Below are 26,893 nucleotides of genomic sequence, written 5' to 3'. Positions count from 1 at the left end.
TGTCCTGTAGCGTTCATCAGAAGTGCGTCTTTAACTGTATCACAGGGACTGTCCTGTAGCGTTCACCAGGAGTGTGCCTTTAACTGTATCACAGTGACTGTCCTGTAGCGTTCATCAGGAGTGTGTCTTTAACTGCATTACAGTGACTGTCCTGTAGCGTTCATCAGGTGTGTGTCTTTAACTGTATCACAGTGACTGTCCTGTAGCGTTCATCAGGTGTGTGTCTTTAACTGCATTACAGTGACTGTCCTGTAGCGTTCATCAGGTGTGTGTCTTTAACTGTATCACAGTGACTGTCCTGTAGCGTCCATCAGGTGTGTGTCTTTAACTGCATTACAGTGACTGTCCTGTAGCGTTCATCAGGTGTGTGTCTTTAACTGTATCACAGTGACTGTCCTGTAGCGTTCATCAGGTGTGTGTCTTTAACTGCATTACAGTGACTGTCCTGTAGCGTTCATCAGAAGTGTGCCTTTAACTGTATCACAGTGACTGTCCTGTAGCGTCCATCAGGTGTGTGCCTTTAACTGTATCACAGTGACTGTCCTGTAGCGTCCATCAGGTGTGTGCCTTTAACTGTATCACAGTGACTGTCCTGTAGCGTTCATCAAGAGTGTGTCTTTAACTGTATCACAGTGACTGTCCTGTAGCGTTCATCAGGTGTGTGCCTTTAACTGTATCACAGTGACTGTCCTGTAGCGTTCATCAGGTGTGTGTCTTTAACTGTATCACAGTGACTGTCCTGTAGCGTTCATCAGGAGTGTGTCTTTAACTGTATCACAGTGACTGTCCTGTAGCGTTCATCAGGTGTGTGTCTTTAACTGTATCACAGTGACTGTCCTATAGCGTTCATCAGGTGTGTGTCTTTAACTGTATCACAGTGACTGTCCTGTAGCGTTCATCAGGAGTGTGTCTTTAACTGTATCACAGTGACTGTCCTGTAGCGTTCATCAGGAGTGTGTCTTTAACTGTATCACAGTGACTGTCCTGTAGCGTTCATCAGGTGTGTGTCTTTAACTGTATCACAGTGACTGTCCTGTAGCGTTCATCAGCAGTGTGCCTTTAAATGTATCACAGTGACTGTCCTGTCGCGTTCATAAGAAGTGTGTCTTTAACTGTATCACAGTGACTGTCTGTCATGAATCGATATTCTGAAGCGCGAACCTGTCAAGAATAGAATAGGCAACCGAGACTACTCGCGCATTACACGACGTAGCCAAGTGACGTATTCATATGACGTATCCAAGTGTACTGACGTAAACTAAAATCGTTTCACGAGAGGGTCGTTTTCCGCAAGTCCATGGAGCGAAGAACGCTTGGAGGAAAAGCCGTTCCCCTTCTTTGAAGGTAAGTGACTGTGATTATTACATCGACAATCGTTCCACGGGATCTGGGCGGAGATGAGTGTATCGTGTCAGTCATGTACATTGTGTTGTTGTCAAGTTGTGTACGTTTGAATGTGCGCTGTTACCAAATCCCCATTTTCCGAAACACAGTAATAGAGAGAACGATAATAAAATATGAACAAACCAAGTCTTTTAGACAGGCTGTGTAGGTAACACATATGGCCCTTTGATCTGTTTCAGGAACCCACGGTCCAATTGATTCATTCATCTTCCTCTTCCTCATGTTGCCGTAATTGTGGAGAGAGATGTAACCAGACTACTACTGCTATTAACTTGATGATGGTGTCTTGAGAAGAAGAGTGATGACCCAAACCAGGAGCGCGGTCTTCTAGACCAGTCAAGTGCTACAAGTCATCTCGAGTACCTTTTCAATGACATCGAGCTAAGTCAAAACTTCATAAACATTATGTGTATTCCTTTTGTTTTGATGTCCTCCAAAGGAAAATTTTGAAGAACGTTTGCAGCGGCGGAGTCACGTTAGATTACCATGACAGAATTGAAATCCAGCAGTAATAGACATTTGATCAGAGTGTGATTCAAGTAACATGAACTAGCTTGAACAGTGTGTGATACATTTAGTACGATATTGATATTTAGCAAAAAGATAGACTAACCTGATTAATGTGTGCTGCATTGCAAGAATTGTATTAACACTATCCATGTATTAAATTATGTAAACCAATGTTAACCTTTCTCCGCTACTTCGAGAGCATGGGAAAGAGTGAAGGAAAGTAAAGTCAAGGCAGTACCTGTTTCTTTAGCTAATACGAAAAGGCGGCGTGTTTTCCTTCCATAAACTTCCTTTGGAAGGCGCACGCAGAAAGAAACAGGCTGACGAAAACTGACCTGTGACATATGGGGGCTTCGTCCGGGATTTTGTAACTCGTAATTTCAATTTGGCTTCCCCAAACAAATTTTCTTCAAACAAATTCCCTATTCGTTTTTCGTTTGTGTGTTCGTCCGTTCATGTTCATCATCGTATAAATCAACTTTTGTATTTATTCATGTTTATAGTTAGTTCATCATTTAACGATAACAGAGTCTGACGTGTGTGCTTCAGCACACGGGAATAATCCAAATGAAGAGTGACGCAAGGCTTTGACGTCACTATAATAATTCACGTAAAGCACTAATGTTATAGTAGTTTAGTTCCCCCTATTTGGCTGTGCTAAACAAAAGGCTATAACAGAAGACAGTGGACTAACACCCTGTCAGGCCATCCTGTGTCCCTTAGTCGACAAAATTATAATATTGTTGGTCGCCGTGGGAGGTTGGTGGGCGAATTGGGTTATATACGAGGGATAGCACTCATCTTCGTCCAGAAGGACCGTGGAAGTGAAGTTGATTCTGCAGACAGTCACACTTCACAACGCCAAGAGTAAGGGTTAGGAAAATTAGATTATTGTCTATACAGCAGTAGATAATTGAAGAATCTTATTTCGACTTACTGTGCGATAGAATCGAGTTGATATTAATATAGGCGAAAGGTCCACGTTGATGGAGCGCCGATGAGATATTAAAATGAAGTTCACTCGATAGAACGGTATATTGTTTGACATATACCAGAAGAACCATAAATTCTAGTGTTAGGTATCCGTGGTTGTAAAAGGATATTAGAATGGTTCAGAGAAATCGTGTCATTGGGACACGTAACGTTTACTGAGGTAACGTTGAACGTTCATGAATTCAAGTAGCAAAGTGAGCTTCACTAAAGTAACACTTCATTCTATAGTGGGGGAGTTTTCTCTCTCTAGTAAATAGTGTGTGAAAAGCAGTTTAGTCAAATCGGTTTTTCAACCGAGCATCACGTATTTGCAGTTTGATTCAGTGAATATCTGTGTGTGAGTTAACGTAAAGGATATGCAAACATCCAAACACCCGAGTACTAGGGCGCATATAGCAAAAATGAACGCTGACCCGCAGAACCAGAATACGGCCGAGGCCGTAGTTTCAGATGTTGAAGGTGGTGACACATATGTCAACACCCAAGGAAAATCGAGCGATAATGATTCTCAGACGTTAGGCGCGCGTGTAACGACTTATGTATCCGCTGCGAGTAATGAACGTGCAGGTCCGATCCACCCTGAAAAATCCGGATTAGAGTGGACTCGCGAACTTTTGGCGATAGGACGAGAGTTAGGACTCGAAGGCAAAGACTTGCGTGAGTTTGTAGCTGAAGAACGCGCACGAGAGGAACGAGAAGCTCACGAACGCGAACGTGAACGTGAAGAACGCGCACGAGAGGAACGTGAACGCGAACGTGAACGTGAAGAACGCGCACGAGAGGAACGTGAACGTGAACGTGAAGTTCTCGAACGCGCACGTGAACGAGAAGCCGATCGCGCGTTTCAGCTAGAACAGTTGAGGATACAAACGGAAGCACGCCGAGACAACGCCAACAATAACGCGTCGAGGCGTCGTGGGGATGACGACTTTATCCCAAAAATCCCTTTTCTTGATGACAAAGACGACATCGAGAGTTGGTTTGCACAATTTGAACATTATGCAACCGACTGTCATCTCGACGACGAACGCAAAGCTACGAGAATGGTGTATTTCCTGAAAGGAAAGGCGAGAACCATTTATGCAAAACTCAGTTTCGAAGACGCGCGCAACTACAACACTTTGAAGAATGCGTTGTATGATGGATTTCAACTGACAGCAGATCAATATCGGAAGAAATTCCGTCAGCTGAAGCGAAACCCATCTGACACGTACAAAGAACATGTCACCAAACTTGAGCGCATCCTCGATAAATGGATCGAGTTAGCCAAGTGCGATGAACATGTGGCAGATCTGAAGGATCTAGTTCTCAGAGAACAATTAGAGAACACCTTCCCTGCCGAAGTGATGTTGCACGTACTTGATCGGAAACCGAAGTCTGCGAAAGAAATGGGCGAAATTGCCACGGAGTACGAACAATCACGTTCGAACATCAGGCCACGGCAATCTCACCAAAACCATTCTAGCGGCAGCGCGTTTTCGAACACGAAAAGTTCGAATGTCGTCAAAAGTGACGCGAAAGAGAAATCGTCACAGAAAGAACATAAATACGTGAGCGATGAGGAAAAGCAAAGACTGAAAGCCACAGGCTGTTGTTTTTTTTGCAGAGGCAAAGGACACACGTCACGATTTTGTCCCAATAAGGGAGAAGGCGCTCACGCAGTTCATGTTCGAAATGAATTTGATGAACAAGAAATCCCCGTACATCTTGACAAGCTGTGCAAGTCGTGCGAAAAGAAGGATTTCAAAGAGGAAGTGTTCATCAAGTTAGACGGCCGAATCGTAAAAGCATTACGCGATTCCGGGTGCTCAGGTATTATGGTCAGTGCCGACCTTATACCTGAAGAAAGGTACTTGGCAAAGAAAAAAGAAACTACTCTCGCAGAGAAGAAAACACGGAAATTGTGTCCCACGGCTGTGGCCCACATTGACTGTCCGTATTTTGATGCCAACACCGAAGTGGTCATACTCGAAGATCCCATTTATCCTGTCCTCATAGGAAAATGGTATGGTGTAGGCCAGAACAAGAGGAAGACCCCTTTGTTTCCAGTACGTGACCCGAGTTGGTATCAAGGTGAGACCAACGTGGCGGTCAGTACACGTAAGCAAGAGAAGGAGGAAAAAGAGCGGAATGAGAAACCTGTGCCGGGAACTAGGCATGATGACAGAAATACACACAAGATGTATTCCCCGCAAGATCTCAAGAAGGCTCAGAATGATGATGAAACACTGGCAAAAGTACGCCAGATGGCTGTTTCAGGAGAGTCATTCCACGGTGTGAGGTATGTCTACAAGAAAGAAATCTTGTACAGGACAACACTCGACAAAACCGGGAGTGAATCTAGTAAAGTCGTTGTTCCCAAAGAAATGAGAACCAAAGTTCTTTCTTTTGGACACGACCACCCGATGGCAGGTCATCTCGGGCAAAAGAAAACCACTGATAGAATCCGGTGTGAGTTCTGGTGGCCAGGTTTTGTCGGAGACATAAAACGTTACTGTCTCTCGTGTGACACATGCCAAAGAACAGCGCCGAAAGGCAGAACCAAGAAAGCACCGTTGGGACAGATGCCTACCATCAATCCCGTGTTCAAGAGGGTCGCTGTTGACATCATTGGTCCAATAAAGCCAATGTCGGAAAGCAAAAAACAATACATTCTGACTATGGTGGACTACGCCACAAGATATCCTGAAGCTGTTGCGCTGAAGGATATTCGTGCTGACACAGTGGCGGAAGCACTATTTGAGATGTGGACGAGACTGGGAATTCCAGACGAAGTGATCACCGATCAAGGAACCCAGTTCACGTCCAATCTCATGAAGGAAGTGAACCAGTTTCTGAGCATCAAGCACAAAATGACCACACCTTTCCATCCTCAAGCCAATGGATTAGTAGAGCGATTTAATGGAACGCTCAAAAGCATGCTCAGGAAGTTGGCAATAGAACAGCCATTGTTCTGGGATACATTCATCCCAGCACTGCTTTTTGCTTACCGCGAAGCACCTCAAGACAGTCTTGGTTTCTCACCCTTTGAAATGCTGTATGGCAAGACCATCAGAGGTCCCATGCAGGTTCTGCGACGTGCATGGACTGATGAATCGGTCGAAGGTGAACAGAAGACAACGGCAGAATACGTTGTCGACCTCAGAAACAGGATTGAAGAAACGTGTGAGATTGCCAAAGAAAACCTAGCTAAGTCATCACAGAAGCAAGCCCGGTATTTCAACCGGAAGACTGCGCTCAGGTCGATCGAAGTCGGCAAGAAAGTGCTACTTCTGCTTCCCGTGAAACACAACAAACTAGAGTTGACTTGGCGCGGCCCATACGTAGTGACTGAGAAAGTCAACCAGTTTGACTACAGAGTCAAAGTCGGGACGAAACAAAAGGTGTTCCACATCAACCTGATGAAAGAATATCAGGAACGTGACATCGTCACGCGTGATGTTGCTGTCGTTACACCTGAAGAAGAAGAAGAAGAAGAAGAAGCAGAAGAACACATCGCCGTAGTCATCGAGGAAGATGATACGATGAACGATGATATCTTCCAAATAGACACTCAGAAGATGATTCCTCTGCTGGAAACTACTCGTACAGAAGATGTCACAAACATGAACTTCTGTAAAGAATTGAGTAGAGAAAGAACAAAAGAGGCGAAAGCGATCTGTAGTGCATTCTCCAAGAATCTGACTGATGTACCGATTACTACCAACTTGGAGAAGTGCAGAATCGAACTTACAGAGAAGAAACCTGTGTTTGTTCGACCGAGACCCATACCTCATGCGATGGTGAAAACGGTCGAAGACGAGATCGACGAGATGTTGAAGCTTGGGGTCATTGAACCGGCAAACTCACCGTACAATGCTCCAATCGTTCTTGTGAAGAAGAAAGGAGGCAAGTACCGGTTTTGCTGTGACCTACGTGAGTTGAACAAAGTGACAGTGTTCGACGCAGAGCCCATAACTGATGTCGATCATCTCTTCCAGAGCTTGGGGAAGGCTAAGTTCTTTACAAAGTTAGACCTTACTAAGGGGTACTGGTGTATTCCAATCGTGGAAGAGGACAGAGACAAAACTGCGTTCACCACCTCGAGAGGACAGTTTCGGTGGGCGAACATGCCATTTGGTCTCAAGACAGCAACTGGCATATTCAACCGCATGATGCGAAAGTTGCTGGGCCCACTCAAACGTGACGATGTTTTCCATTTCATGGATGATATCTTGATAGCCACGGAGAGCTGGGAAGAGCACATGGTCGCGCTGAAAGCCGTCCTACAGCGTTTGCAAGACGCAAGCATATCAGCAAAACCGTCGAAATGCTATGTCGGCTACAGCGAGCTGCCATACCTTGGGCATGGAATCGGAGGTGGGAAACGTTGGCCAGAGGCAGACAAAGTTGACAAGATCAAGTCAGCCACTCCGCCATCCACAAAGAAGGAACTGCGTTCGTTCCTAGGTCTTTGCGGTTTCTACCGATCCTACATCAAATCTTACGCGAGCATTGCAATACCTCTGACAGACATGACAAAGAAGTCACAGCCTGACAAGCTGAAGTGGGACGAACGAAGTCGTCAAAGCTTCGAGAAGCTGAAAGAGGCGATCTGCAAGACGCCCGTACTGTGCATGCCCGACCATGAAAAAGAGTTTGTCTTGAGAACTGACGCATCCGACCGAGGCATCGGAGCAGTTCTGATGCAAGAACAAGACAAGACTCTGCGACCTCTCGCCTACCAGAGTAAAAAACTAAATGGTGCCGAGAGCAGGTACGCCACTGTAGAAAAAGAGTGTTTGGCGACTGTCTGGGGAATCCAGAAATTCGAGAGATATCTCTACGGAAGACATTTCACGCTGGAAACGGATCACCAACCTCTCAAATGTCTGCAGAGACAGCCAACAAACCCACGTCTGATGAGGTGGGCTCTCCAATTACAGCCCTACGATTTCACCGTGCGTGTGATACCGGGTTGTGACAACCATGGAGCAGATTATTTAAGTCGCGCTTCATATTGTGACTAAATTTGGGAAATTCATTCTCAAGAAAGGGGCTGTCATGAATCGATATTCTGAAGCGCGAACCTGTCAAGAATAGAATAGGCAACCGAGACTACTCGCGCATTACACGACGTAGCCAAGTGACGTATTCATATGACGTATCCAAGTGTACTGACGTAAACTAAAATCGTTTCACGAGAGGGTCGTTTTCCGCAAGTCCATGGAGCGAAGAACGCTTGGAGGAAAAGCCGTTCCCCTTCTTTGAAGGTAAGTGACTGTGATTATTACATCGACAATCGTTCCACGGGATCTGGGCGGAGATGAGTGTATCGTGTCAGTCATGTACATTGTGTTGTTGTCAAGTTGTGTACGTTTGAATGTGCGCTGTTACCAAATCCCCATTTTCCGAAACACAGTAATAGAGAGAACGATAATAAAATATGAACAAACCAAGTCTTTTAGACAGGCTGTGTAGGTAACACATATGGCCCTTTGATCTGTTTCAGGAACCCACGGTCCAATTGATTCATTCATCTTCCTCTTCCTCATGTTGCCGTAATTGTGGAGAGAGATGTAACCAGACTACTACTGCTATTAACTTGATGATGGTGTCTTGAGAAGAAGAGTGATGACCAAAACCAGGAGCGCGGTCTTCTAGACCAGTCAAGTGCTACAAGTCATCTCGAGTACCTTTTCAATGACATCGAGCTAAGTCAAAACTTCATAAACATTATGTGTATTCCTTTTGTTTTGATGTCCTCCAAAGGAAAATTTTGAAGAACGTTTGCAGCGGCGGAGTCACGTTAGATTACCATGACAGAATTGAAATCCAGCAGCAATAGACATTTGATCAGAGTGTGATTCAAGTAACATGAACTAGCTTGAACAGTGTGTGATACATTTAGTACGATATTGATATTTAGCAAAAAGATAGACTAACCTGATTAATGTGTGCTGCATTGCAAGAATTGTATTAACACTATCCATGTATTAAATTATGTAAACCAATGTTAACCTTTCTCCGCTACTTCGAGAGCATGGGAAAGAGTGAAGGAAAGTAAAGTCAAGGCAGTACCTGTTTCTTTAGCTAATACGAAAAGGCGGCGTGTTTTCCTTCCATAAACTTCCTTTGGAAGGCGCACGCAGAAAGAAACAGGCTGACGAAATATGACTTGTGACACTGTCCTATAGCGTTCATCAGGAGTGTGTCTTTAACTGTATCACAGTGACTGTCCTGTAGCGTTCATCAGGTGTGTGTCTTTAACTGTATCACAGTGACTGTCCTGTAGCGTTCATCAGGAGTGTGTCTTTAACTGTATCACAGTGACTGTCCTGTAGCGTTCATCAGGTGTGTGTCTTTAACTGCATCACAGTGACTGTCCTATAGCGTTCATCAGGTGTGTGTCTTTAACTGTATCACAGTGACTGTCCTGTAGCGTTCATCAGGAGTGTGTCTTTAACTGTATCACAGTGACTGTCCTGTAGCGTTCATCAGGAGTGTGCCTTTAACTGTATCACAGTGACTGTCCTGTAGCGTTCACCAGGAGTGTGTCTTTAACTGTATCACAGTGACTGTCCTGTAGCGTTCGTCAGGAGTGTGTCTTTAACTGTATCACAGTGACTGTCCTGTAGCGTTCATAAGGTGTGTGTCTTTAACTGTATCACAGTGAATGTCCTGTAGCGTTCATCAGGAGTGCGTCTTTAACTGTATCACAGTGACTGTCCTATAGCGTCCATCAGGAGTGTGTCTTTAACTGTATCACAATGAATGTCCTGTAGCGTTCATCAGGAGTGTGCCTTTAACTGTATCACAGTGACTGTCCTGTAACGTTCATCAGGAGTGTGTCTTTAACTGTATCACAGTGACTGTCCTGTAGCGTTCATCAGGAGTGTGTCTTTAACTGTATCACAGTGAATGTCCTGTAGCGTTCATCAGGAGTGCGTCTTTAACTGTATCACAGTGAATGTCCTGTAGCGTCCATCGGGAGTGTGTCTTTAACTGTATCACAGTGATTGTCCTGTAGCGTTCATCAGGTGTGTGTCTTTAACTGTATCACAGTGACTGTCCTGTAGCGTTCATCAGGAGTGTGTCTTTAACTGTATCACAGTGACTGTCCTGTAGCGTTCATAAGGTGTGTGTCTTTAACTGTATCACAGTGACTGTCCTGTAGCGTTCATCAGGTGTGTGTCTTTAACTGTATCACAGTGACTGTCATGTAGCGTTCATCAGGAGTGTGTCTCTAACTGTATCACAGTGACTGTCCTGTAGCGTTCATAAGGTGTGTGTCTTTAACTGCATCACAGTGACTGTCCTGTAGCGTTCATCAGGTGTGTGTCTTTAACTGTATCACAGTGACTGTCCTGTAGCGTTCATCAGGAGTGTGTCTTTAACTGTATCACAGTGACTGTCCTGTAGCGGTCATCAAGAGTGTGCCTTTAACTGTATCACAGTGACTGTCCTGCAGCGTTTATCAGGTGTGTGTCTTTAACTGTATCACAGTGACTGTCCTGTAGCGTTCGTCAGGAGTGTGTCTTTAACTGTATCACAGTGACTGTCCTGTAGCGTTCATCAGGTGTGTGTCTTTAACTGTATCACATTGACTGTCCTGTAGCGTTCATCAGGAGTGCGTCTTTAACTGTATCACAGTGACTGTCCTGTGGCGTTCATCAGGAGTGTGTCTTTAACTGTATTACAGTGACTGTCCTGTAGCGTTCATCAGGAGTGTGTCTTTAACTGTATCACAGTGACTGTCCTGTAGCGTTCATCAGGAGTGTGTCTTTAACTGTATCACAGTGACTGTCCTGTAGCGTTCATCAGGTGTGTGTCTGTAACTGTATCACAGTGACTGTCCTGTAGCGTTCATCAGGAGTGCGTCTTTAACTGTATCACAGTGACTGTCCTGTAGCGTTCATCAGGAGTGTGTCTTTAACTGTATCACAGTGACTGTCCTGTAGCGTTCATCAGGTGTGTGTCTTTAACTGTATCACAGTGACTGTCCTGTAGCGTTCATCAAGAGTGTGTCTTTAACTGTATCACAGTGACTGTCCTGTAGCGTTCATAAGGTGTGTGTCTTTAACTGTATCACACTGACTGTCCTGTAGCGTTCATCAGGTGTGTGTCTTTAACTGTATCACAGTGACTGTCCTGTAGCGTTCATCAGGTGTGTGTCTTTAACTGTATCACAGTGACTGTCCTGTGGCGTTCATCAGGTGTGTGTCTTTAACTGTATCACAGTGACTGTCCTGTAGCGTTCATAAGGTGTGTGTCTTTAACTGTATCACAGTGACTGTCCTGTAGCGTTCATAAGGTGTGTGTCTTTAACTGTATCACAGTGACTGTCCTGTAGCGTTTATAAGGTGTGTGTCTTTAACTGTATCACAGTGACTGTCCTGTAGCGTTCATCAGGTGTGTGTCTTTAACTGTATCACAGTGACTGCCCTGTAGCGTTCACCAGGAGTGTGTCTTTAACTGTATCACAGTGACTGTCCTGTAGCGTTCATAAGGTGTGTGTCTTTAACTGTATCACAGTGACTGTCCTGTAACGTTCATCAGGAGTGTGCCTTTAACTGTATCTTAGTGACTGTCCTGTAGCGCCCATCAGGTGTGTGCCTTTAACTGTATCACAGTGACTGTCCTGTAGCGTTCATCAGGTGTGTGTCTTTAACTGTATCACAGTGACTGTCCTGTAGCGTTCATCAGGAGTGTGTCTTTAACTGTATCACAGTGACTGTCCTGTAGCGTTCATCAGGTATGTGCCTTTAACTGTATCACAGTGACTGTCCTATAGCGTCCATCAGGAGTGTGTCTTTAACTGTATCACAGTGACTGTCCTGTAGCGTTCATCAGGAGTGTGTCTTTCACTGTATCACAGTGACTGTCCTGTAGCGTTCATCAGGAGTGTGTCTTTAAATGTACCACAGTGACTGTCCTGTAGCGTTCATCAGGTGTGTGTCTTTAACTGTATCACAGTGGCTGTCCTGTGGCGTTCATCAGGAGTGTGCCTTTAAATGTATCACAGTGACTGTCCTGTCGCGTTCATAAGAAGTGTGTCTTTAACTGTATCACAGTGACTGTCCTATAGCGTTCATCAGGAGTGTGTCTTTAACTGTATCACAGTGACTGTCCTGTAGCGTTCATCAGGTGTGTGTCTTTAACTGTATCACAGTGACTGTCCTGTAGTGTTCATCAGGAGTGTGTCTTTAACTGTATCACAGTGACTGTCCTGTAGCGTTCATCAGGTGTGTGTCTTTAACTGTATCACAGTGACTGTCCTATAGCGTTCATCAGGTGTGTGTCTTTAACTGTATCACAGTGACTGTCCTGTAGCGTTCATCAGGAGTGTGTCTTTAACTGTATCACAGTGACTGTCCTGTAGCGTTCATCAGGTGTGTGCTTTTAACTGTATCACAGTGACTGTCCTGTAGCGTTCATCAGGAGTGTGTCTTTAACTGTATCACAGTGACTGTCCTGTAGCGTTCGTCAGGAGTGTGTCTTTAACTGTATCACAATGACTGTCCTGTAGCGTTCATCAGGTGTGTGTCTTTAACAGTATCACAGTGACTGTCCTGTAGCGTTCATCAGGAGTGTGTCTTTAACTGTATCACAGTGAATGTCCTGTAGCGTTCATCAGGAGTGCGTCTTTAACTGTATCACATCGACTGTCCTGTAACGTTCATCAGGAGTGTGCCTTTAACTGTATCACAGTGACTGTCATGTAGCGTTCATCAGGAGTATGTCTTTAACTGTATCACAGTGACTGTCCTGTAGCGTTCATCAGGAGTGTGTCTGTAACTGTATCACAGTGACTGTCATGTAGCGTTCATCAGGAGTATGTCTTTAACTGTATCACAGTGACTGTCCTGTAGCGTTCATCAGGAGTGTGTCTTTAACTGTATCACAGTGACTGTCCTGTAGCGTTCATCAGGTGTGTGTCTTTAACTGTATCACAGTGACTGTCCTGTAGCGTTCATCAGGAGTGTGTCTCTAACTGTATCACAGTGACTGTCCTGTAGCGTTCATAAGGTGTGTGTCTTTAACTGTATCACAGTGACTGTCCTGTAGCGTTCATAAGGTGTGTGTCTTTAACTGTATCACAGTGACTGTCCTGTAGCGTTCATCAGGTGTGTGTCTTTAACTGTATCACAGTGACTGTCCTGTAACGTTCATCAGGTGTGTGTCTTTAACTGTATCACAGTGACTGTCCTGTAGCGTTCATCAGGTGTGTGTCTTTAACTGTATCACAGTGACTGTCCTGTAGCGTTCATAAGGTGTGTGTCTTTAACTGTATCACAGTGACTGTCCTGTAGCGTTCATAAGGTGTGTGTCTTTAACTGTATCACAGTGACTGTCCTGTAGCGTTCATCAGGTGTGTGTCTTTAACTGTATCACAGTGACTGCCCTGTAGCGTTCAGCAGGAGTGTGTCTTTAACTGTATCACAGTGACTGTCCTGTAGCGTTCATAAGGTGTGTGTCTTTAACTGTATCACAGTGACTGTCCTGTAGCGTTCATCAGGAGTGTGCCTTTAACTGTTTCTTAGTGACTGTCCTGTAGCGTTCATCAGGTGTGTGTCTTTAACTGTATCACAGTGACTGACCTGTAGCGTTCATCAGGAGTGCGTCTTTAACTGTATCACTGTCCGAACTCCCCCCCCCCCCCCCCCCCGTGTACACTACATTGGGTGTACACGTTAAAGATCCCACGATTGACAAAAGGGTCTTTCCTGGCAAAATTGCTTAGGCACAGTTAATAATTGTCTACCTATACCCGTGTGACTTGGAATAATAGGCCGTGAGAGGTAAATAATGCGCCGAAATGGCTGCAATTACTGGCCGTATAAAATTTCATCTCACACGGCATCACTGCAGAGCGCCTAGAACTGTACCCACGGAATATGCGCGATCTAAGCATCATTGATTGATTGATTAATTGTATCACAGTGACTGTCCTGTAGCGTTCATCAGGAGTGCGTCTTTAACTGTATCACAGTGACTGTCCTGTAGCGTCCATCAGGAGTGTGTCTTTAACTGTATCACAGTGAATGTCCTGTAGCGTTCATCAGGAGTGCGTCTTTAACTGTATCACATCGACTGTCCTGTAACGTTCATCAGGAGCGGCCCGACACCTTATGCCGACATCGGGAAGATATCGATTTCAGCGGGAAGACATCGGGACGATGTCGGCCCGCAGGTCCAACAAGCCATCGGGCCGATTAACATCGGACCGGATGCGTGCCGCCATAGTACAGGTGTTCGGCCGCCTGTCGGCCGCCTCTTTGCCTCTTTGCAAAAGTCAGTCGGGCCAACACCCGCGTCGTATCTTTTGACATCACCGGCCCGACTTTTTGAAGGGTGTTCGGCCGATTATCGGCCGCTAATGTCTTGCTGGCTGGGTGCAGCTACAGCAGTATGTACCCCCCCCCCCCCCCCCCCCCCCCAAGTGTAACAGTGCAAAATGCACTTAAAGCTACAGCTACAGCAGTACAACCCCCCTCCCCCCAGTGTTACAGTGGAAAACAAACCTACAGATACAGATACAGCAGTATGTACAACCCCCTCCCCCCCCCCCCCCAGTGTAACAGTGCAAAACACAACACAAGCTAGAGATACACACTTTTTGGCCAATAATGTACGTTTTTGGCCAAAAAAGTGTGTTTTTGGCCAATAAAGTTAACATTGTCCACCAGCGCCAAGCATATACATCAGTATGCACACCCCCCCCCCCCCCCCGGCCAAGTGTAACAGTACAAAACACACCTACAGCTACAGATTCAGCAGTATGTACAACCCCCTCCCCCCCCCCCCCCAGTGTCACTGTGCAGAACACACATACAGCTACAGATTCAGCAGTTAGTATGTACACCCCCCCCCAAGTGTGTAACAGTGCAAAACACACCACCAGCGACAGATAGATCAGTATGTACACCCCCCCCCCCCCCAAGTGTTACAATGCAATACACGTCACACCTACAGCTACAGATACATCAGTATGTACACCCCCCCCCCCCCCCCAAGTGTAACAGCGCAAACCACACTTACAGCTACAGATTCAGCAGTATGTACTCCACCCCCCCCCCCCCCCCCCTGTAACAGTGCAAAAATCACTAACAGCTACAGCAGTATGTACCCCCCTCCCCCTACAGCTACAGAAGTATGTTACCCCCCCCCCCCCCCTGTAACAGGACAATACACACCTACATCTACAGCAGTATGTACACACACACCCCCCCCCCCCCACTGTACCAAGACAAAACACACCTACATCTATATTTACAGCAGTATGTACAACACCCCCCTCCCCCACTGTTACAGGACAAAACACACCTACATCTACATATATACAGAATAAGATACAGCAGTATGTACTCCCCCCCCCCCCCCTCACTGTAACAGCAAAACTAACATTGAGAGCCAAAAAAACCGAAATCACTTACTCGCTCCATCCGTCGGTTGTCCTCGAGTTGACGTCTGAATCTGATTGTCATTGCCAAGAGCCTGACTCACTGGCTACACAACTATTCTCACCGCCACCACGTGGCACTGGGACCAGCACTCAGATTGAGATCCCGAGGCGACATTCGTCTCGGATAACATATCATCAATGTGCTGTGCAACATTCCCAAGAATGTCTCTTCTTTCGATATTAACTTGAACTAAGAAAGCAAATAAAATTCGCTCACGCGGGAAAGCAGCAGCCATTTTCACACTCAATCTTGTTTACCGTAAGGAAAGCTATTTGAATATTTCAAGTAAATGATGGCGTATTTTTAAAATGTAAAACTCATGATTTGAGCTCATGCTGTATTTGATTGCAAATATGCAAATAAAACTTACAATTAATTATCCTACTCCTATGTGAAAAAGTCAACAAATATGAATAATTTAGTTTCGCATTTGCATGGTCAGTCTCATAATGTCACGCCGTTGGCGTTGCTGGACCGACGCTTGAACAGGGGACGTAACAAATGTTAAAATAATGATCATCAATTTGTTATCTCCCGTAACTCTGCATATTTTTATCGACAGCAACATTGCGTCGGGCCGATGTCGGGGTTTATTACGTACATTTGCAGAGTTTTACACACAGTCAAAACGGTATCAGCGCGACAACGGACGACGACACACGACATATGACGACGTCACCCGACTGAAATCGTCAGTCGGCCGACGAAAGCTTGCTAGCTGGGCATCAGGTGTGTGTCTTTACCTGTATCACAGTGACTGTCCTGTAGCGTTCATCAGGTGTGTGTCTTTAACTGTATCACAGTGACAGTCCTGTAGCGTTCATCAGGAGTGTGTCTTTAACTGTATCACAGTGACTGTCCTGTAGCGTTCATCAGGAGTGTGTCTTTAACTGTATCACAGTGACTGTCCTGTAACGTTCGTCAGGTGTGTGTCTTTAACTGTATCACAGTGACTGTCCTGTAGCGTTCATCAGGTGTGTGTCTTTAACTATATCGCAGTGACTGTCCTGTAGCGTTCATCAGGAGTGTGCCTTTAACTGTATCACAGTGACTGTCCTGTGGTGTTCAGCAGGAGTGTGCCTTTAACTGTATCACAGTGACTGTCCTGTAGCGTTCATCAGGTGTGTGCCTTTAACTGTATCACAGTGACTGTCCTGTGGCGTTCAGCAGGAGTGTGCCTTTAACTGTATCACAGTGACTGTCCTGTAGCGTTCATCAGGTGTGTGTCTTTAACTGTATCACAGTGATTGTCCTGTAGCGTTCATCAGGAGTGTGTCTTTAACTATATCGCAGTGACTGTCCTGTAGCGTTCATCAGGTGTGTGTCTTTAACTGTATCACAGTGACTGTCCTGTAGCGTTCATCAGGAGTGTGTCTTTAACTGTATCACAGTGACTGTCCTGTAGCGTTCATCAGGTGTGTGTCTTTAACTGTATCACAGTGACTGTCCTGTAGCGTTCATCAGGAGTGTGTCTTTAACTATATCGCAGTGACTGCATAGTTTTCATTGGGGAAGATTCAGCAGAATAACGTGGTGGAAAATGGATCCTCCAGTATAACATGCAAAAACCTTTTTACACGTGAACTTCGTGCATCGTTTTCAAGATTTGAAGTGGAGAGATCATCGCAGTTTTGACAATGTAGACCTGCCACTGCTAGAGTGGGCTTCCCAACAGAGGGGTTGTGGTAGTGGTGGTTGGTGTTAGTGGTGGTGGGAAGGGGGGGATCAGAAAGAGAGAGAGAAAGGGCACTGTTTTACTGTTCAGGGAGAAGGCATCGATAAATAAGCTGGGACAATATTGGCATCATTTCACAGGTGTCAATACCAACATGCATACAGACAGGCAAAGAGACGGGGAAGGGCGGACGAGCAAACAGGGATTCTGCGTATTACTTGAAGGAAATTATGCACATATATTAAAAATAATCTGACCTGGGACACACCAGTAAGTCCTCAAGAGGTTCAGGGGCCCGGTAGAGGGAACACATGTTAGTTATGTTAGCAGCACATCATAAAGACAGCAAATTGAGAGATGAAACAAACTGAAATTAAACCAAGATATATTTTTGTGGAACGTGTTTTCTTTTCACTCACATACAAATGTGTAAAGCTTGCGGGATATCTCCGGTCAGGCAAACCACAAACGGGCAATACTCTTGTCTGTCTCTAAATGACTGTCTGTCTGTCTGTCTGTCTGTCTGTCTGTCTGTCTGTCTGTATGTCTGTCTGTCTGTCTGTCTGTCTGTCTGTCTCTAAAAGACTGTCTGTCTCTAAAAGACTGTCTGTCTGTCTGTCTGTCTGTCTGTCTGTCTGTCTGTCTCTAAATGTCTGTCTGTCTGTCTGTCTGTCTGTCTGTCTGTCTGTCTGTCTCTGTATGTCTGTCTGTCTGTCTGTCTGTCTGTTTGTCTGCCTCTATCTGTCTATCTGTCTGTATGTCTGTCTGTCTGTAAATGACTGTCTATCTGTCTGTCTCTAAATGACTGGCTGTATGTCTGTCTCTAAACGACTGTATGTCTGTCTGTCTGTCTGTCTGTCTGTCTGTCTGTCTGTCTGTATGTATGTCTGTATGTCTGTATGTATATGCCTGTCTATCTGTCTGTCTCTTAATGACTGTCTATATGTCTGTCTCTAAACGACTGTCTGTCTGTCTGTCTGTCTGTCTGTAAATGTCTGTCTGTATGTCTGTCTCTAAACGACTGTCTGTCTGTCTGTCTGTCTGTCTGTCTGTCTGTCTGTCTGTCAGTCTGTCTGTCTGTCTGTCTGTCTGTCTGTCTCTAAATGACTGGCTGTATGTTTGTATCTAAACAACTGTCTGTCTGTTAGTATGTCTGTCTGTCTGTCTGTAAATGACTCTATCTGTCTGTCTCTTAATGCTGTCTGTCTATCTGTCTTTCTGTCTGTCTATATGTATGTCTATCTGTATGTCTGTCTGTCTGTTTGTCTGTCTGTAAGTCTATCTGTCTGTCTGTAAATGACTGTCTATCTGTCTGTCTCTTAATGCTGTCTGTCTATCTGTCTGTCAGTCTCGGCCTATCTGTCTGTCCCCATCTATCTGTCTGTCTGTCTGTCTGTCTGTCTGTCTGTCTGTCTGTCTGTCTGTCTGTCTGTCTGTCTGTCTGTCTGTCTGTAAATGACTGTCGATCTGTCTGTCTCTAAACGACTGCCTATCCCTCTGTCCATCTCTGACTGTCCGAGTCTGTCAGAGCCTGTTCGCATTTCCGTGTGTCTGTCTGTCTATGTGTGTCTGTTTGTGTGATTGTCAGGCTGTCTGTCCATGTGTGTGTGTGTGTGTGTGTGTGTGTGCGTGTGTGTGTGTGTGTGTGTTTGTTAGTGTGTGTACTTGTGTGTATGTCTGTGTATGTGTCTGTGTGTGTGTCTGTCTGTATATGTGTGTGTGTGTGTGTGTGTGTGTGTGTGTGTGTGTATGTGTGTGTGTGTGTGTGTGTGCTTGTAATCGTGTCAAAGTGAGGTCACAGAGCAGTTAACATCCTCTTGAAATGGGGCTCTGAAAAAAAATGGGGTCTCATTTTAGGAACCCATTTTTTTCAAAGCATGTACAATGCAGGAAATCTTATTTTATCATCAAAAAATTGATTTGAACAGGATGTCTCATTTTGACATTTTTTCCGGTTAGCTGTGTTTACGGATTTCACACACCGAAGTGTGTTTCGAATCGGTTTTTTCCTGGTTATGGGGAAGTCACTCTCTAGACTCGCTCTGCATGACGTCACTTCCTGATGCCGCCGAAAATATGGGGACTCTTCAAAGCAGTGTGGAAAAAGTAAGGATTTTATCATTTCCTCACCTATATATTTTATGATTCGCCTTGTCTTTTTGGTATTTTAATAGTTCATTAGCATATATTTGGTTCAAATGTACCTTTCTGTTATTGCAAAAGCAACTGTTCACACTGATGCGACTGATCGCTCAATGAGTCAATGTAGTCTATCTAGACGGCAAATGCAAATGGCGCTGTGACTTTTCATGCGTTTTCAGCATGTTTGTTGTTTTTGTTTTTCAAACAGAAAATATTGTTAAGAACATTTAACCCTTCAATAAGTAAGTGTTAGAAACAATATTCCATTGACGTTTTTATTGACTTTGAACCAGATTTCCACCGGACTAAGAGTTTGAATACCACTCGCCCTTTCAGTTCAGATTAAATGCTATAGTTTCAAAGAAAAATTATTTTATCGTCATCAAGCACCGAATCTCAACAATCCGCTCAAAAACGTGTTGTTGTTGTTGTTGTTGTTGTTGTTGTTGTTGTTGTTGTTGTTGTTGTTGTTGTTGTTGTTGTTGTTTTAAACAAGATTTGCCTTCGGATGGTTTTTAAAATGTGTTGAACACGCACAGAAAGTCACAGATGTACCCAAATGCGATCACTCGTCTGTCAGAATCTTCTTTGGTAAATCCTTTTCATGAGGTCAAAGATTCTACTGGAGATTGAGGGGGAGGGGGATCTCTCCCATAGTTCTGGCACTTGAATTTCATTAAAAAAAATATCTTTGTAAGTTTGAACAATGGGGAAGAGGGAGGGGGTAGCTGAAACAAACAACTATGGAAGTACCGTACTAGATCTGAACAAAGGATTCATGGTTTTAGTATTGAGAGCTTTCTTTTTCTTTGCTTGCATCAAATTGCAATAGTAATGTGAAGCTGTGGAAACTGGAATGGAATAATGCACACAAACCACACTCACTGTATTATTGGTGCTTTGTTTTGGACAAAGTAATGGTGCCAAGTTTCACTTTCACATCATTTTGATTTTCTTTCTGTGCAAAAATTGATAACCTCTAAAATCGTGTTATTATGAAATTGCCCTTTAAAAAGGTCTAGCTTGAACACCCCATTTTAGGGAGGCTTCAAATTACTTGACGCACTGCATTTTTTCACAATGACCGTAGTCCGCCGTGCAAAATGCAGTGAAACTGATGAGCCTGTTTAGCGCGGTAGTGATTTCGCTGTGCTGCATAGCACGCTTTTCTGTATCTCTCTTCGTTTTAACTTTCTGAGCGTGTTTTTAATCCAAAGATATCATATCTATGTTTTTGGAATCAGGAACCGACAAGGAATAAGATGAAATTGTTTTTAAATCGATTTCGGAAATTTATTTTTAATCATAAATTTTATATTTTTAATTTTCAGAGCTTGTTTTTAATCCGAATATAACATATTTATATGTTTTTGAAATCAGGAAATGATGAAGAGTAAGATGAATGTAAATTTGGATCGTTTTATGTAAATAAAAAAAAAATTGATTACAATTTTCAGATTTTGACCAAAGTCATTAATTAATTTTTAAGCCACAAAGCTGAAATCAGGGATGAGATTCTTCCGCCAATTGGCGGAATTCCGCCCAAAAGTTCGTTCCCAGGACCATTTTTCTGAATCGTCTAAATCCGTTGAGAAAAAATGGGGGGGGGGGGTAGAGTAGTTGTTGTGGTTCCATTGGATTCGATCTGTAAAGTCCTACCTACAACCCTAAAGTCGATTTTCCAGATCAAATCTCCGATAAAATAATGACAACATAACCTCCGTATCGAAGGAAGTGGACCTTCGACCCGAATATGAACTTTCCATTTGGGACTAAGTTTCCCTTTCACCGAGTGTCTTCATTCCGAAAATTCATGAACGGGCCGATTCAGCTGTCGGCTTTAGCCTGCTAAACAAAGATGGCGTCGGTGAGAACATTGACGGAAAGCGAACATGTTTATGAGAATTGATGTTTTGTTTAGTTTGCACTGGTCTCTGATATTCAGGAATTGCAAGCATTAACTGAACTTGTATGTGCATCTTAACTGTTTTATCTTTCACAAGCATTTGACAACCTGTACATTTGCTCATAATTATTTTGTAATGGAAACAAATGTTCTGCAGAGTTATGTTGATTTTATGCACACTGTTCTTGCCAAAGTGCAGTAACACTCCTTTGTGGTTTTTCCAGAGCCACCATCCAGACCACAAGGACCCATCAAGGTCCTGAGCACCACCAAAACGTCAGCCACCATCGAGTGGCGCGCTCCAGAGGATGACGGAGGCTTGCCGCTTTCAGCTTACGTGCTGGAGAAGCGCGAGTTCCCTCGCTCCACCTGGAGCCGTGTGGACAAGATCAGTCCCGACATGACCAGTAACACCATCCAGAACTTAACCACTGGGTCAGACTACTTCTTCCGTGTGATGGCAGAGAACAAGGCTGGGCCCAGTCCACCTCTGGAGATGGACAAGCCTGTTAGGATCAAGAGTCCTTATGGTGAGTTGGGGTTAAGGAATGATTTACTTTAACTCGGTCTCAAAGCAGAAATGTCAGTATTGTTCAATGAAGAGCATTAAATCCTGGCATGAAAATGTATTGATAGGAACAAGGGAAGTTTAACTAGATTTAGAACCGGCACGGTTGGCCTAGTGGTAAGGCGTCCGCCCCGTGATCGGGAGGTCGGGGTTCGAACCCCGGCCGGGTCATACCTAAGACTTTAAAATTGGCAATCTAGTGGCTGCTCCGCCTGGCGTCTGGCATTATGGGGTTAGTGCTAGGACTGGTTGGTCCGGTGTCAGAATAATGTGACTGGGTGAGACATGAAGCCTGTGCTGCGACTTCTGTCTTGTGTGAGGCGCACGTTAAATGTCAAAGCAGCACCGCCCTGATATGGCCCTTCGTGGTCGGCTGGGCGTTAAGCAAACAAACAAACTAGATTTAGGCAGCTTAAACAATAATCTTGATATACTATTTTTCTTTTCAAGTTGAACAGAGAAAGTGCAGCAGAGAAATAAAAATCCTTGAAGTTTTGTTGCCAGAGTCATGCATGCTTTAATTTCCACATATTGTAATGATCGTCTAGCCTCATCATTAAAATGCGATCATTCGTGAAACTGAACTTTTCACTATCCCATTGTCATTCAATGCTCCCCAGGTCTTTAACCAACAGTACTTCAGCATTCAAACTCTTATCACACAATTTTCTCTTGACAGATGTGCCATCAGCACCAACAGGCCTGCGCGTGTCCAACGTCACAGATAAATCAGCAGATGTGTCTTGGACCGCTCCGGACAGCGACGGTGGCACGCCCATCACCAACTACATCGTTCAGACCCGCATCATCCCTCGTTCCACCTTCACCACCGTCCAGGAGACGACAGAAACCAAAGTGACCTTGACCGGCCTTGTTGCGGACAGCCAGTACATGCTGCAGATCATCGCAGTCAACGCTGAGGGACAGAGCCTGCCTCTGCAGTCCAGAGAACCCATCTGCCCAGAGAAGATCCTCAGTAAGTGTTTGAAAAGTCTCTTTTCATAAGAAGAAAACCTTTGAAATAACTGGACTGCGAGTGTTTGCAAATATGGAGCAATAGCTGAAGGGATTGTGATATGTCAGTAGAGTTTGAGAAATGTGGGTCTTAATAGAGAGAGAGTCCTATAATGGAGGTGAATTTAGTGACACTGTGAAGAAAACATGTGAGCAATTCAGGTCTTGTAGTAGAGGGAGTCTCATATAATGGAGGGTCTTACTAGAAAGGTTCCAATGTAATATTTTCTTTCAACATTGGTCTACTGTCTCTTGTCTGAACGTATGTGTCTTAAACATATTGATACAAAATTGACTAATGTTTGTTAAACTTTAGGTGTTCCTGATGCACCAGCGTCATTGCTGATCAAGAACATCACCAAGGACGGCCTGACCTTGGAGTGGACCCCACCAGAGAACGATGGCGGATCCAGGGTCCGTCGCTACATCATAGAGAAGTCTCTGAAGGGCACAGACAAATGGGAGAAGGTCACCACAGTCGAGAGCTTCAGAACTCGGTGCACTGTCGCTGATCTGGAGCGAGAGAAGGACTACTTCTTTGCTGTGTCCGCAGAGAATGATGTGGGCATTGGCGAAAAGCAGAAGACAGCCAAACCAGTGAAAATGGAAAAGCCTATCTGTGAGTTGAATTGCAATTTCAGTGACGTTGTAGATTGAGGATTAGTCAGCAAGCATTGTTGAATCAGTTTAGCGTTGTTACAGCTAGTTCTCACATCAAACTTAAAATATCATTTTGCTTTCTGATGTGCAATCATTACTTGACTCCACAGGTATATTTTTTGCATGACCCAACCTGTCAGTTGAAAAAAGATAAGGCAACCAGTGACACACTTACTAAACCACCCCACTTTTCTCTCAACAGTCCCACCATCACCGCCTACAGGCCCTCTGGTGATATCAGACGTGACCAAGACCAGCTTCAAGGTCACCTGGAAGGCACCAGAGAAGGACGGTGGATCTCCAGTCACTCACTACTCTGTGGAGAAGCGCGAGACGTGGAAGACAAGCTGGACGTTGGTGGAGCGTGTCCCTGGCGACCGTCTTACCTGCGACCTGCTCCTTCTGCAGGAAGGACAGGACCTTGTCGGGGTCAAGGCCGAGAACGTTGCTGGAGAGTCCAAGCCTCTGGAATCGGAACATGCCATCACACCAATGAGTCCTTACAGTGAGTATGCTTTTTATTCTGATAACTTTTAATAACTCCAAGCTTTTCTTGTTTTTGTGTGTGTTTATTTAAGGAAAAGAAAGACATGAAAGAAGATTTAAGGAAAAGAAAGACATGAAGGTTTACATAATAGGCTCAAAACCAAGACTTCGTGACATATTTTAAATGGCTGTGGTTGAAGACATAGCTGGAACAACAGAATTTTATCATTTTTCAAGTCTCTAAACTTGCTTTTGGCCCACACAATATGTAATTCCATAGCTATAAACTAATGAATCTCTCCTTGTCTCTGCAGAGAAACCATCAGCCCCAGAATCACTGACAGCAACAGACGTCACAGAAACAGCAGTGTCGCTGAAATGGAAGCCACCTACCAGCGACGGAGGACTGCCGATCAAGTCCTACATCGTCGAGCGTCGCGACAAGCACTGGGGTTCATGGGTTAAGGCCGGAACCACCAAGGGCACAGTGACGACTTTAGATGTGGATGGCTTGGTGACTGGACAGGAGTACTACTTCCGTGTCTCTGCCGAGAATGAGGAGGGAGTTGGGCCAGAAACTGAGATGAAGGAGCTGGTCAAACCAACAAGGGAAACTGGTGAGAATGTCATTTGATTTGGTTTTGAACTGTGGAATTTTTGCAATGGTTGTCCTGATTGATGGAGTCCAATGTAGGGAGCAAAGACAATACAATAAGCATGGTATTTCAAGAATTGATACACAAGTTTACGATTAGAACACAACAATATTTACTCTGTTTCAATTGGGCTGCACAAGTTTACAATCACAACACCACAGCAATAATGTCATTTACAGCAAAAAAAGATAAGTCAGCAGTTGTCTTTTTTCAGTAGAGCTGTTCCAATATTTAATCATTTTGATACAAATGTTAGTGGAATCAACATCTTTGTTGAATGATATGGTTATTATGCCAGTATGATGTACTCATTTTATTGACCATCTATCAAACATATCTTCCAGTTGTTCCTGAACCTCCTACGGGACCCGTCTACTTCAGTCACTTGGATGCAACAAGTGTTGTCCTTGACTGGCGTGCGCCTCGAGATGATGGCGGTGCCCCTGTGCTTAACTACCGCATTGAGGTGTCGCAGAACCTGGACAGAGGTGACCATTGTTGATGGTGACTTGACCAAGACCAAGGCAAAGAACCTGGCCACAGACAAGAAGCACTACTTCAGAATCTTCGCCATCAACAAAGTGGGAACCAGCAAACCGCTTGAGTCGGATGCTGTTACACCAAAGAGGCCTGTTGGTAAGTCACTGTGTCCTTTTTTTTTATGTCAATCTCAAGTTGAAAAAGTCTATTTAGTTTAAAAGCAAAATGTTTGTCAGCTTGCGAAACTCTGTACAGTGAAAACTGTCAAATACGGTCACTGGACTTAGCGGACACTCGCAGAATACGGACAGTCAGTCTCGGCACGGACTGCTTTACACTGTAAAACACCTGTACGTTACGGCCACCTCGGCATTACGGACGCGGACACGTATTTTGGGTCCATAATAAGTCATATACCTGCTAAATACGGACATCCACAGCAAGCTGGGAAGTTCGATCGACGAAGAAGACGATAAATCGATCAGTTGATATTAGTCGGTATCTGAGCAGCTCTCGCGAGACACGCTATTTGTTATGCTTTGAACATCGCGAGAACTTCGAACCTTGGCTTGTGCAGCTCGCACGAGATCGTTGTACCGCATGCTTTGCTATGCTCTGAAGTTTGCGAGAGATTACGAGAGCTTGGAATACTGATAGAGTCTATTCTTGGTGAGTGTTTTAAGTCGACGCATTTGATTGGCTGCTAGAGTTCCAAGGCAGCCAATCCAACGCGTGGAACGTGTTCGGCGGAACGGAAGTGAAAGTGTATGAGTGAATGTATCTTCTCTTCGAAAGAGTGATTCGTGTTTAACAAGATGGCAGCAAGAAATTCAAATTCAAGAAAAGGAAGAAATGCGCTGACTTTAGAACAAAGGATAAATGTTGTCAAACAACTGGAAAGTGGGAAATCATGCCGAACGATTGCACAAGAGCTTGGGTGTGGGAGAACGCAGATTTCGAAAATCAGCGTCGATCGGGAAAAAATAATGAAGTTGTGGGAATCGGGAGACGGACGTGCTGACCAGAAATGGGTTTCGAAGAAGACAACCGAATACGAAGAGCTAAATGACGCCGTGTTCGAGTGGTTTTCAACCAAACGTGCGAATCACATTGCCATCAATGGTCCACTCAGACAACGCTGGACAAATTCTTTCAAAAGCTGATGAGTGCAGAATGAAGTGAATGTGAATGTGTTGTATGAATGAGATCCAGTAACTTTTTAACAATTTAAATTTATACAGTTGATATGATAAAAAGCTTTTAAACTTGTTTTACAACAGTCAATATTAAATGTTTCTCTGTTTAATCTAAACAGCTTCTGTTTTTCTTATAAATGTACATGTACATGTGCAGTACTCTCTCTCTCTCTCTCTCAACTTGACTTTGTCGCGTTTACTTGCACCTGTCTAATAAGGACACCTGCAGAATAAGGACACTTTTGTCTGGTCCCAAGGGTGTCCTTATTTGACAGGTTTTACTGTACCGTATTTGACGGATTACAAGACGCACCGTTTTATAAGCCGCACCCCCGACTTTGAAAAAAAAAATTGGGACGAGCCACATATAGGCCGCGTCACTATATTAGCCGCCGTCGAAAAAAATATAATCAGATCGTGTCAATCAATCAAAACAACCAGGCAACGAAAGTACGGTATTTGGCAAAATCGGCTCCGAGAATAAACAAGTGAAACAAAGAAGAAAAGTGATAAAGTTTGAAGAAAAATATCACACACACAATTTGTAACCAACACACACATGTAGTCCCGCCCGGAATAAGCTTTTTTGGGATGATTTACGACTTTTGCGCACATTTCGAGCAGACGAAAACACAACATGGCGGCTCTCGCTCCTCCAACTATCGAGAGACACAAAAAAACAAAATCTCGCACGCGCGAGATCCTGATACATCCGATGTTTCTCTGTACGCTATCTTGTCTTGACGACTTGTTGACA

At 44.4% G+C, this 26,893-nt stretch overlaps 2 protein-coding genes across 2 annotated transcripts; both read left to right on the top strand.

Moving 5' to 3' along the window:
- The first annotated feature begins 3,308 nt into the window (after window positions 1-3,308).
- LOC138955193 (uncharacterized) lies at window positions 3,309-21,388 on the top strand. Its single transcript, XM_070326852.1, has 2 exons — window positions 3,309-7,813; window positions 21,301-21,388. Exons 1-2 carry the CDS (start codon window positions 3,309-3,311, stop codon window positions 21,386-21,388), a joined length of 4,593 nt encoding a protein of 1,530 aa, XP_070182953.1.
- LOC138955196 (M-protein, striated muscle-like) lies at window positions 20,603-25,096 on the top strand. The gene is made up of 6 exons (XM_070326854.1): window positions 20,603-21,606; window positions 22,324-22,620; window positions 22,975-23,277; window positions 23,521-23,823; window positions 24,119-24,421; window positions 24,805-25,096. The coding sequence occupies exons 1-6, from the start codon at window positions 21,477-21,479 to the stop codon at window positions 24,960-24,962; spliced, it is 1,494 nt and encodes a 497-aa protein (XP_070182955.1). The 5' UTR covers window positions 20,603-21,476; the 3' UTR covers window positions 24,963-25,096.
- Window positions 25,097-26,893: the final 1,797 nt, after the last annotated feature.

Source organism: Littorina saxatilis, unplaced genomic scaffold (genome assembly GCF_037325665.1).
Source record: "Littorina saxatilis isolate snail1 unplaced genomic scaffold, US_GU_Lsax_2.0 scaffold_193, whole genome shotgun sequence".
Lineage (NCBI taxonomy): Eukaryota > Metazoa > Mollusca > Gastropoda > Littorinimorpha > Littorinidae > Littorina > Littorina saxatilis.
This window is presented reverse-complemented; position numbering and strand designations above follow the sequence as displayed.

Coding starts and splice junctions, on each gene's coding strand:
- LOC138955193 (XM_070326852.1), top strand. CDS start 3,309: ATGAACGCTGACCCGCAGAACCAGAATACGGCCGAGGCCGTAGTTTCA. Junction 7,814..21,300: donor ACAAACCCACGTCTGATGAG/GTGGGCTCTCCA, acceptor TGGTTTTTCCAG/AGCCACCATCCAGACCACAA.
- LOC138955196 (XM_070326854.1), top strand. CDS start 21,477: ATGACCAGTAACACCATCCAGAACTTAACCACTGGGTCAGACTACTTC. Junction 21,607..22,323: donor TAGGATCAAGAGTCCTTATG/GTGAGTTGGGGT, acceptor TTCTCTTGACAG/ATGTGCCATCAGCACCAACA. Junction 23,278..23,520: donor GAAAATGGAAAAGCCTATCT/GTGAGTTGAATT, acceptor TTCTCTCAACAG/TCCCACCATCACCGCCTACA.